A 12,527-nucleotide genomic window follows, 5' to 3' on the forward strand; every position below is an offset into this window, starting at 1 on the left:
TTCTTCTTCTTCTTTCCGTGGATGTCATACCTTCGTAGTACAAGTCAAGGTCATAGCACACTTATCAACCCGTAAAGGGATTAACACCGTATCACCTTTCGCCGCGTGGCGAGGCGTTTACGTTACGGTGCGGATCAGTGTGCGGTGCAGTACGAAGTTTCATACAAAGAATACTGACCACCTCAAGTTGGTACGGTTACCATCCGTTTCCAGGTTGACGAAGCACACCTTCGTCCTTGAGTGGTAACTAAATCAAGCCTCCCCAACCCGTCTGGCTAGTGTAAGGAATAAAGCCTAAAACCTCCATTTGCCTCTAGTGAAATTAAAGATAGATAAATAGTTATGCTTTTCAGTGAATACAGATCTTCTTCTACCAGGTCAGACCTGTTAAAGTCGTGTGATATGGGGAGTGTAGGCCATATCCTCCATTTGCCTTTAGGGTCTTGCTTCTGCAGTGGAGACTCAATGAACAAATGAAAAAAGCTGTATTTTTCCAGGTCCGACCTGTTCGTGATCTCCAAACTGTGGAGCACCTTCCACCGCACCGACCTGGTGGAGACGGCCTGCCGGCGGTCGCTGGAGACCCTCGGGCTGGACTACATTGACTTGTACCTGATACACAACCCTATGTCTTTTAAGGTAGGTACTCTATTTCTTCAGTTCTATTACAGGAAGTACTGCTTTGCGATGGAAACTCGAACCTTAACTTCGAACTCCTCCTATGTTTTTTTGATTAATTTCGTTGCGGGTCCCATGACAGTTTTTATGAAAATTTAAAGAGATAAAGCGCGCCAAAGTTCAAATTAAGAGGGGCCGTGACGTCAATGAGTGCTTAAAAGTGCAGCACTTTATGACATCACGCGGAACTTCAACGCACCATCACTTTGTTTCATTGACAATAATAATAAAAAATATACGTGTCCAATATATTTGGATATTAAAATTGACGGACTAAAAAAATTTTTTAGGAAACTAGCCTAAACATTTTCTACTGGGTTTGGTTTGATGGAAGTATGGTTTATTTTTCTTGCAGGAAGGTGCGGATCCGATCCCAACTGTAGCAAAAGTAGTCCAGTACTCAGACCACGACTTCCTGGACGCCTGGTACGGGATGGAAGACCTGGTCTCCAAGGTAAATGTCTGAAGAATGTAAAACATAGAAATAGCTTTTTCCACAACCTTAATTTGGAACTCCTCCTATGTTCTTCTGATTAATTTTGTTGCGGGTCCAATGACAGTAACTTTCCCCCGGGACAAACTTGACCTTCGCTGGTTGGGTTATTGGGTTGATACGGTTACGATCCGTTTCCGGGTTAATAGTGTGCATGTTTCGCAGTTTTTTTTTATGTGCGCGCTTTCAAAGAGCTTGAATTAAAATTATTTTTTATGACTTTTAGGGGCTTGTCAAAAGCATCGGGGTTAGCAATTTCAACTCCTCACAACTTCAGAAGATCCTGGACAAGGCCCGGATCAAGCCCGTGGTGAACCAGGTAAGCAATAGAACTAAAAAAAATTAAAACCGACCCTAACTTTAGAATCAATATGAAAAACGTAATACCTACGTGCTTATAAAATTTAAGGTTTGCTCTCGATTTCCCTAGGACCCATCATCAGATCCTGACTTGGCAATGGGACCACCTCAGAAGTGTACCACCCTTATCGAACAAAAAAAGAAAATACATACACCCGAACATAATTATTATTACCTCCTTTTTTGAAGTCAGTTAAAAACTCATAAAAACTCTCAGAAACTACAAGCACTACAAGTGCTAGGAGTTTTAATTCTGCATGGCGGTTCCTTTTAGAACGTAGGTGGTCACTAAAACGGGATCCAGTCATCCCATTTTTGGTTTTATAAAATTGAAATAAAGACGCCGACTTCACGCAGCAGCAGCGGTGCTGACGTGCTGTGTTGGCTAAGAACTGGCCCTATGCTTCAACGGTCTATTCCACTTTGATCACCTGGCTTTGATGACCCAGGTGATCAAAGTCCACTTCCAGCGACAATTTAGTGTCCTTTGATCACCCACGGATACGATGCCCTGGGTGATCAAAGTGGACTCCAGTTAAATTATTATTTTAGTGTCCTTTGATCACCGACATACAAATCACACCAATGTTTGTCCGTACATTAAGTATAAGAGGAGGTGTGATTTGTATGTACCTAATTGATCAAAGGACACTAAAATAATAATTTAACTGGAGTCCACTTTGATCACCCAGGGCATCGTATCCGTGGGTGATCAAAGGACACTAAATTGTCGCTGGAAGTGGACTTTGATCACCTGGGTCATCAAAGCCAGGTGATCAAAGTGGAATAGACCGTTGAAGCATAGGGCCAGTTCTTAGCCAACACAGCACGTCAGCACCGCTGCTGCTGCGTGAAGTCGGCGTCTTTATTTCAATTTTATAAAACCAAAAATGGGATGACTGGATCCCGTTTTAGTGACCACCTACGTTCTAAAAGGAACCGCCATGCAGAATTAAAACTCCTAGCACTTGTAGTGCTTGTAGTTTCTGAGAGTTTTTATGAGTTTTTAACTGACTTCAAAAAAGGAGGTAATAATAATTATGTTCGGGTGTATGTATTTTCTTTTTTTGTTCGATAAGGGTGGTACACTTCTGAGGTGGTCCCATTGCCAAGTCAGGATCTGATGATGGGTCCTAGGGAAATCGAGAGCAAACCTTAAATTTTATAAGCACGTAGGTATTACGTTTTTCATATTGATTCTAAAGTTAGGGTCGGTTTTAATTTTTTTTAGTTCTATTGCTTACCTGGTTCACCACGGGCTTGATCCGGGCCTTGTCCAGGATCTTCTGAAGTTGTGAGGAGTTGAAATTGCTAACCCCGATGCTTTNACCGTGGCCCACGGCGAGGAATGAATGACGCTGGTTTTCAGTGTGCCCCATACCTGGTTTTAACCCTAAAAAAACATACACATTTTTTTATTATTCTGTGCAGGTCGAATGCCACCCCTACCTGTCACAGCAGCGCCTATACAACTTCTGCGACGAGCGTAACATCAAGCTGTCCTGCTTCGGCGTCCTGGGCTCCAAGGGGACACCAGCTGAGTACAAGAACACCACCGCTTCTGCCATAGATGACGCGCTGGTGAAGGTGACAGCTGCGGGCATGGACGGGGATGTCAGCCCAGCTCAAGTGCTGATCAGGTAATCTATAGGAATATTATTTATAGTATTCCTTTAATATAATATTCTTTAGCTGAAGAAGAAGAGTTTGTTTGTTTAATTGAACGCGCTAATCTCAGGAACTACTGGTCCGATTTTAAAAAATATTTCTGTATTAGCCCATTTATTGAGGAAACTTATAAGGAGGAGGCTTATAACATCACCTTACAGCTAATAAGGGCGGAGCAGTAAAGAAAAATGTCGCATAAACGGGAAATATTATTCAAACTGTTTTCACGCGTACGAAGTCACGGTCACAGCTTGTTTTTAACCACCTCATCATCTCGATGCCTAAGTAGCTCAGATTATGAGAACAGTCGGCAAGCCTTTCGATTCCCACAAGGCAAATCTATTTTTTCAAGTGATGTGATCCATCCGTCCGATTTCGACCATTTTTAACACGCTTTTATACGGTCTTCGTGTATCTAATTAGTGGAATCAGAATCTGAATTACATGCATTTCTAATTCTTGTATCATCATGAAACTTGGCAATTATGACAATACAATATTATGGTATCATCTGTCTGATGATGGGGCTGGAAGGTGGCCATAGGAACTCCTAAACGTAACCGAATTGACGGCCTTTGGATTTTTTTATTTCAAGTAAAACTGATTTTAATGGCATATGTTTTTCAGATACCAGATACAGTCAGACCACGCGGTGGTGGTGAAGGCTTCCACCGCTAAGCACATGTGGGACAACCTGAAGGCTCTGGACATCCAACTGACTGAGAGCCACATGGACGCGCTGCGGTCTCTGAACCGGAACAAGCGCACCTTCGCTTTTAAGGGGTAAATATCTTTTTCCCACAATAAGGAAGCTCTTGAAAATTACAATTATTAGGCTGAAGGTGGAAGCGAGCTCACAGGAACTGTCTATCTTCAATCCAGCAGAGTTAACTAAAATCTGGCAACCGTGAAGTCACATCGGAGGTGTGCGGGTGAGTGCGAGGGAGTCGCATTCCAGCGAGGTTTACTGTTGAAAGAAATTGATGATCAGGTCGAAGGTGGAAGCGAGTTTCATCCTCAACCACAGAGGAACTGGCTATTCTACCTTTAACTGCCGCAACACAAAATACTGTTAACAGTGTTGTTATGACGATGGGATTAGGTAAGTAGTGGACTAGTGGTAGCTAGCCAGGCAGACCCTTTTCAGAAAAACGCATTGATTCACTTAGAGACGGACTTAGAACAACTTGCACCAACCAAACCGAGCAGGAAAATGTTGCTTCCATTGGGAATCGAACCCGGGATCTTCTAGCTCCAGTCTGACCACGCGGTGGTGGTGAAGGCTTCCACCGCTAAGCACATGTGGGACAACCTGAAGGCTCTGGACATCCAACTGACTGAGAGCCACATGGACGCGCTGCGGTCGCTGAACCGGAACAAGCGCACCTTCGCTTTTAAAGGGTAAATATTCTTCTGTCTCTTTCCCACAATAAGGAAGCTCTTGAAAATGACAATTAGGCTGAAGGTGGAAGCGAGATTCGCCCGGAATCCTCAACCACAGTGTAAGATTTTGACGCTGAAGAACAGGTCAGGGACTCAACTCATGGCACTCTTAGTGACATTTTGGGGCATTCAAACTGTGACTAGCGCGTAAGCTTAATCAATCAATAAGAGTAATGAACAGCGTTATATCTATCTCGCTCACAGCTTAGCCTATCTTACTCTGACACAGCACACACAGTAGCTATCCAGGCGGACTTTTTTTTGCGTCAAGAAAACGTTTTGACTTGCATACCCACCGGTCGTGGATGCAGGCGGACTTAGAACAACCAAACCCAGTTGAAAATGTTGCCCCCACTGAGAATCGAACCCGGGATCTCCTAGATCCAGTCTGATCATTCTGATCCACCGTGGAGCACTTGTGAGACAACCTGAAGGCTCTGGACATCCAGCTGACTGAGAGCCACATGGACGCGCTGCGGTCTCTGAACCGTAACAAGCGCACGTTTGCTTTTAAGGGGTAAATATTATTGTGTCTCTTTCCCACAATAAGGAAGCTCTTGAAACTGACGAATCAGGCTGAAGGTGGAAGCGAGCATCACTCGGAATCCTCAACCATGAGGAACTGGCTATCTTATTCCCAGCACAGCAATGCTGTTAACAGTGTTGTTATGGCGACAGAATTAGGTAAGTGGTCGCTAGCCAGGCGGACTTTTTTGATTCAGGAAAACGAATTGACTTGCATACCCACCAGAACCGAGCAGGAAAATGTTGCCCCCACTGGGAATCGAACCCAGGGTCTCCTAGATCCAGTCGCTGCCACATGGACGCGCTTCGGTCTCTGAACCGTAACAAGCGCACCTTCGCTTTTAAGGGGTAAATATTATTGTGTCTCTTTCCCACAATAAGGAAGCTCTTGAAACTGACGAATCAGGCTGAAGGTGGAAGCGAGCATCACTCGGAATCCTCAACCACAGTGTAAGATTTTGACGCTGAAGAACAGGTCAGGGACTCAACTCATGGCACTCTTAGTGACATTTTGGGGCATTCAAACTGTGACCTGCGCGTAAGCTTTAGTCAACCAATCAGAGTAACGAACAGCGTTATCTATCTCGCTCACGGCTTAGCCTATCTTAATCTGACACAGCACACACAGTAGCTATCCAGGCGGACTTTTTTTTGCGTCAAGAAAACGTTTTGACTTGCATACCCACCGGTCGTGGATGCAGGCGGACTTAGAACAACCAAACCCAGCTGAAAATGTTGCCCACACTGGGAATCGAACCCGGGATCTCCTAGATCCAGCCTAACCATTCTGATCCACCGTGGAGCACATGTGGGACAACCTGAAGGCTCTGGACATCCAACTGACTGAGAGCCACATGGACGCGCTGCGGTCGCTGAACCGGAACAAGCGCACCTTCGCTTTTAAGGGGTAAATATCTTTTTCCCACAATAAGGAAGCTCTTGAAAATTACAATTATTAGGCTGAAGGTGGAAGCGAGCTCACGAGGAACTGTCTATCTTACAATCCAGTAGAGTTAACTGCGCATCTGGCAACCGTGAAGTTACATCGGAGGTGTACGGGTGAGTGCGAGGGAATCGCATTCCAGCGAGGTTTACTGTTGAAAGAAATTGATGTTCAGGTCGAAGGTGGAAGCGAGTTTCATCCTCAACCACAGAGGAACTGGCTATTCTACCTTTAACTGCCGCAACACAAAATACTGTTAACAGTGTTGTTATGACGATGGGATTAGGTAAGTAGTGGACTAGTGGTAGCTAGCCAGGCAGACCCTTTTCAGAAAAACGAATTTANGACATACAAATCACACCAATGTTTGTCCGTACATTAAGTATAAGAGGAGGTGTGATTTGTATGTACCTAATTGATCAAAGGACACTAAAATAATAATTTAACTGGAGTCCACTTTGATCACCCAGGGCATCGTATCCGTGGGTGATCAAAGGACACTAAATTGTCGCTGGAAGTGGACGTTGATCACCTGGGTCATCAAAGCCAGGTGATCAAAGTGGAATAGACCGCTTCAACAGCAGTCAGCCATCATGTGTGCATTCCAGTGGCACTGATAGCGTCCCTCTATCGTACGAAGGCCCTGGTGGATTTGTTCTTCACTTAGATCCTTAAGAGTTGTGAGAAAATTGTTCAGGTGATTGCGAAGAGAGTGTAACAGTTTTCAAAAAAGGTGTATCACCTTAATATGTGCAGGTCGAATGCCACCCCTACCTGTCACAGCAGCGACTATACAACTTCTGCGACGAGCGTAACATCAAGCTGTCCTGCTTCGGCGTCCTGGGCTCCAAAGGAACCCCAGCTGAGTACAAGAACACCACCGCTTCTGCCATAGATGATGCGCTGGTGAAGGTGACTGCTGCTGGCATGGACGGGGATGTCAGCCCAGCTCAAGTACTGATCAGGTAATTTATCTATAGCTTTAAAGTAAAAAGTAAAAAAGTATTTATTTCTCAAAGATGTCACATGTACAATTTATTCTGGCGGTCTCTGCTAAGCTAGAAAGCTTGTATCGCAGCGGCCAATTCAAACAATTATTACCTTTGTATTGACAAGGACGGACGTGTTAAAACTAGTTATAGGCTTTTAATGTGTTAAATATAGTTTATACAGCTACTTACTATAAAAGCGAAAGGTCACTGACTGACTCACTCATCACGAAATCTCAGAAACCACAAGTGCTAGGAGTCTCAAATTTTGCTTGGGGGTTCCCTTTAGAACTAAGGTGCTCACTAAGACGGGATTTTGCAAAACAACCCCTAAGGGGGTAAAAAGGGATCCACACGTACAAAGTCGCGGGCGGCCTATTAAAAAGCTGAAGAGTTTATTTGCTTGAATGCGCTAGTCTCAGGAACTACTGGTCTGATATTTTTTAAAGCGCTTATTATATTTTGTGCAATACTAATTAATAATAGTCCCTTTAGCCTCTCGTGCTAACTGGAAGGTGACCATAGGAACTCCTAAACGAAACGGCGGAATCGCATCGAGTTTGGGTTCGTTGGATTTGTCTTTTCGAGCAATTTAGTGCTAGATGATGTCCAGGGTCCTGATGATGCAGTCTGGAGATGGCCATAGGAACTCTATTAAGAGCGTGTTTTAGTTTTTAAACTATACATTTTTTGGGAAACAGAATTCAAGTGATGATGATCCATCCGACCGATTACGGCCATTTTTTCAAGTGAAACTGTTTTTAATGGCATATGTTTTTCAGATACCAGATACAGTCAGACCACGCGGTGGTGGTGAAGGCTTCCACCGCTAAACACATGTGGGACAACCTGAAGGCTCTGGACATCCAACTGACTGAGAGCCACATGGACGCGTTGCGGTCTCTGAACCGGAACAAGCGCACCTTCGCTTTTAAGGGGTAAATATCTTTTTCCCACAATAAGGAAGCTCTTGAAAATTACAATTATTAGGCTGAAGGTGGAAGCGAGCTCACGAGGAACTGTCTATCTTCAATCCAGCAGAGTTAACTAAAATCTGGCAACCGTGAAGTCACATCGGAGGTGTACGGGTGAGTGCGAGGGAGTCGCATTCCAGCGAGGTTTACTGTTGAAAGAAATTGATGATCGGGTCGAAGGTGGAAGCGAGTTTCATCCGGAATCCTCAACCACAGAGGAACTGGCTATTTTACCTTTAACTGCCGGAACACAACAATACTGTTAACAGTGTTGTTATGACGATGGGATTAGGTAAGTAGTGGACTAGTGGTAGCTAGCCAGGCAGACCCTTTTCAGAAAAACGAATTTATTCACTTATAGACGGACTTAGAACAACTTGCACCAACCAAACCGAGCAGGAAAATGTTGCCCCCACTGGGAATCGAACCCGGGATCTCCTAGATCCAGCCTAACCATTCTGATCCACCGTGGAGCACTTGTGGGACAACCTGAAGGCTCTGGACATCCAGCTGACTGAGAGCCACATGGACGCGCTGCGGTCTCTGAACCGTAACAAGCGCACTTTCGCTTTTAAGGGGTAAATATTCTTCTGTCTCATTCTCACAACTAGGAAGCTCCTATCCTTCATCTCACTTGGTGGTCAGATGATCAGGCCAATCGTGGAAGCGAGCTCCAAACGGGGTAAATGATAATATAGTTTATTTTCTACAACGAGAACGCTCTTGCCTTTATCTCACATGAAAAGTGATAATCAAGCTGAATGTGGAAGCGAGCTTCACCCGGAGAACCGCAACCAGCGCACGTTCACTTTTAAGTGGTAAATATAATTCTTCTGTCTTTTTCCCACAATGTGGAAGCTCTTGGTCTGTATCTCACTTGGTGGTGGTCAGATGAGCTCTTGCCTTCGTCTCACTTGGACAGTGATGACAGAAGGAAGCGAGCAACAAGCGCACGTTTGCTTTTAAAGGGTAAATATACACTTCTTATGGAGCGTACTATGCTAGGAGTTTCCCTGCGTGATCGAATCAGAAATGAGGAGATCCGCAGGAAGACCAAAGTGACCGACATAGCACGCAGAATTGCTAAAATCAAGTGGCTGGCGGGGCACATTGCTCGCAGAGTTCAAAAGTTCTCGAGTGGCGACCACGGCCGGAAGACGTAGTGTGGGTAGGCCCCCACTAGGTGAACCCACCCCAAAGGTGATAATACACTCAAAATCAAAACAGGATTCTGGATGAAGACCCGGAATCATCAACCACAGAGGAACTGGCTATCTAACTGCCGCAAGGTTTTATTATTCGCCTTATTGCCAAACGGGAGCACAATGAGAGACACTCGTAGAGCTGATGGCCGATGGGGCAGAATTATTATTAAATACGAGCAACATTTGAAATTATCCTAACACTTTTTTTTTGTTTCAGGATGGGCGACACCCACAAAAACTACCCGTTCCACGCAGCATTTTAAGAGGCTCCATTTTATTTATTTTTTACATTTTGACATCTTTTGTTTGGTCATTTTTTAATTTATATTTTGTATTCTTAGATGTAGGTAAGCTTCTTTAATAATTTTGACATTAATAATTATAATAATAAATCATCAATTAATTTTTGTGTTACTTTTAAGCTTTTATGGTTGTATGTATTTACATTGTGTTTGCATTTGTATACGTTCAAATTCCTGCTTTATGGACTTCAATTTAAAAAATATTATCAATATTTTTTAGTTTATAACAATTATTTCTGGTAACTGACGTATGATTTTTATAAATTGACATTTATTAATTGTAATTTTTCTTGTTTTTTTCAACGCCTAGATCATGTTAAGTAGGTAAATAATATAAATTTGATTATTTTAGATGCAATCTTTAATTGTAAAACTTCGGAAACTGAGTAATCTTCTTTTAATTGTCTCCCATACAAATTCCATCCACAAATTATGTAATAAAAATATTTGACATGGAACCCCCAAGCGGTTACATACGGACACCGGGTTAAGAAACCCCTAGATAAATTATTTTTACTATCTGAGTACTGCAACTTGTATTTTTAGGTAGGTAGGTATGTATTAAGTATGGTTATTTTAAGACGTAGATATAACAATTTTAAGTAATCTTTTTCATAAATAAATAATTTTGAATGTGGTGGTGGTATTTTTTTAAATAAATTTTCGTATTTTCGTAATAAGTTTTTCATTTACTCACAAATAGTTATTTATTTATTTTCATAGCTGGGCATTAACTCGTTAATCCGTTAATCGATAGTTAACGAAGTTAACATTTCTATTAACGGATTAACTTTTAAGTTAACTTTAAAAAATGTTAACGGACTCGTTAACTTCCGTTAAATTATCCTAAGTCCGTTAATCGTTAATCCAGTACCTACTATTTACCAAAAAGATACAGCAGGCACGCTGAAAAACGCTAGAAGACAAGTACGTTCGGGCTTCCAGAACCCAAAACAACAGTTTTTGTAACCAGATCACTAGTTTATATGTGAGTTGTCCCACACTCTTGCAACTGAATATAAGACCAGTTTTCCTCAACCGATTGAGCTAAAATTTGGTATACTTATGTAAGTACGATAACAATGCAATGTTATGGTACCATTGAGCTGGTCTGATGATGGAGTCATGAGGTGGCCATAGGAACTCCTAAATGAAATGGCGGCATCGCATCGAATTTGGGTTCGTTGGATTTGTCTTTTCGAGCACTGTAGTACTAGATGATGTCCAGGGTCCTGATGATGGAGTCAGGAGGTGGCCATAGGAATTCCTAAACGAAACGGTGTGAACTTATCGAGTTTGGGTTTGCTGGATTTCTCTTTTCGAGCACTTTGGTGCTAAATTGTATTGTAATTGAACCAAGGCTCTGAGATTGAGATACTTACTACTAAAAAGTGTAAAATAAAATTAGAATAATTAAAAAACTTTTTTATATCAAGCTTTTTTTCTGAAATGCAGTTGTACTAAAACGAAAAAAATAATTGTACTTATGCAAGGTTCAAATAATTTCGCAAGCTTTCGAAATAATTTGAACCTTGCGTAAGTACAATTATTTTTTTCGTTTAGCGCAAACATAAAAGAGGAATAAATTCCATGCGCGATACAAGCTTTCGAAATTCTTTGAACCTTGCATACAATTATTTATTTTTTTCGTTTTATTATCATGTGTTAGCGGATTAACGATTAACGTTAACTTGCGTTAAGTCTTGCGAAATGTAACGTTTTAACGTTTAACGAAGTTAACTATTTGATTAACGGTGCCCAGCTATGTTTATTTTTCTATTAAAAAGCGTCAAAGATTCTTAGTAAGTGTAGAATACAGGACGCAGGGTTCCTTTTGACGTCGAAAAGCAGGTAAATGATTTGATAATCTTTGATAATAGGTACCAAATCTTCGGAAGACAATTCAATGCCAATGTTCGAGAAGAATTTTACACAGAAATTCGGTAACCTTTAAAAAGTAAATTTTAAAACCAGCAATACCATTTGACAAATGCGGACATATTGTATGATATTCAAATATTATACACAAATCCTTCAAATTGACAGAATTCGAAAAAAAAGGAACAAAAAATAACGAAAACAACAATCAAAACAACAACAAATAAAAAAAAACAAAACGACAACAAGTAACAAAAAATCAAAACAACAACACAACAACAAGTAACAAAAACAAACAACCCAACAACAAGTAATGTACCTACATAAATTATAGTAACACGTCTAAACGCTACCACACTCAGCTGTACATTGAATCAGACTGGACTGATGCAAAAGCGCTGGTGCGAGTCGTAATGAGTCGTCAAAGATAAAGCCCGGTCTGTGAGCACGTAGAATTTTGTCCAATGACCCCTAGCTACCCATCCTTATCGCTCGCGCGTAATATATTGCTGTCGCGACTGTGCGACTGGCACCTGCAGTGAGTGTGCGAGCGCGATAGCAACATAATTACGCGCGAGAGATAAGGATGGGTAGCTTGGGGTCATTGGACAAAATTCTACGTGCTCACAGACCAGACATAGACGGATTTATGCACTTTTCATTAAAATTCCAAACATCTTATTTTTTAAACTAAAGTCACTAAAACATAGCAAATGTTGTGATGCATTTGACTTGCGTGTGAGAAAAAGTAGCTTTCTGTCTTTTACTCTGAGGCGCAGTTGCGTTCCGCTTACGTTACAACTTCGTTTGAACTAGCTGTCAAAACGACACCGCGATACGCGGCGGGGGGGTCGGGGGCGTGGCAGGGCACGTGGTGTTTTCGGTGCACGTGTTTTTTTCGGTGCACGTGCTATTTTTCGTGTGCGTGCTATTTTCTGCCGGCGTACCTACTACAGGTTTCTGGTACACGCTGCTGCTGCATGCATCATCCCTCCTTCTAACGGGATCTCAAGAACTATAGCCTCCGGAATGCCATGTCGATTGGAACTGGAAGACTGTACGTTGAAGC

At 42.3% G+C, this 12,527-nt stretch overlaps 1 protein-coding gene across 2 annotated transcripts in view; it reads left to right on the forward strand.

Annotated features, from left to right (window-relative positions):
* Positions 1–10,217, forward strand: part of LOC114361440 (uncharacterized) — a 25,686-nt gene extending 15,469 nt beyond the window's left edge. Inside the window, exons 6-11 of one of the 2 annotated variants that reach the window (XM_028316459.1) lie at positions 498–639; positions 1,034–1,132; positions 1,398–1,490; positions 2,963–3,171; positions 3,827–3,982; positions 9,496–10,217. In XM_028316459.1, the coding sequence (XP_028172260.1) occupies positions 498–639; positions 1,034–1,132; positions 1,398–1,490; positions 2,963–3,171; positions 3,827–3,982; positions 9,496–9,541 (745 nt within the window). In that variant the 3' untranslated portion in view covers positions 9,542–10,217. Of the gene's footprint in view, positions 1–497; positions 640–1,033; positions 1,133–1,397; positions 1,491–2,962; positions 3,172–3,826; positions 3,983–6,866; positions 7,076–7,881; positions 8,038–9,495 lie in introns of both variants that reach the window. The other variant, XM_028316460.1, reaches the window with a different exon arrangement.
* Positions 10,218–12,527: the final 2,310 nt, after the last annotated feature.

Source organism: Ostrinia furnacalis, unplaced genomic scaffold (assembly GCF_004193835.3).
Source record: "Ostrinia furnacalis isolate ACB-3 unplaced genomic scaffold, ASM419383v2 OfSCF5710, whole genome shotgun sequence".
Classification (NCBI taxonomy): Eukaryota; Metazoa; Arthropoda; class Insecta; order Lepidoptera; family Crambidae; genus Ostrinia; species Ostrinia furnacalis.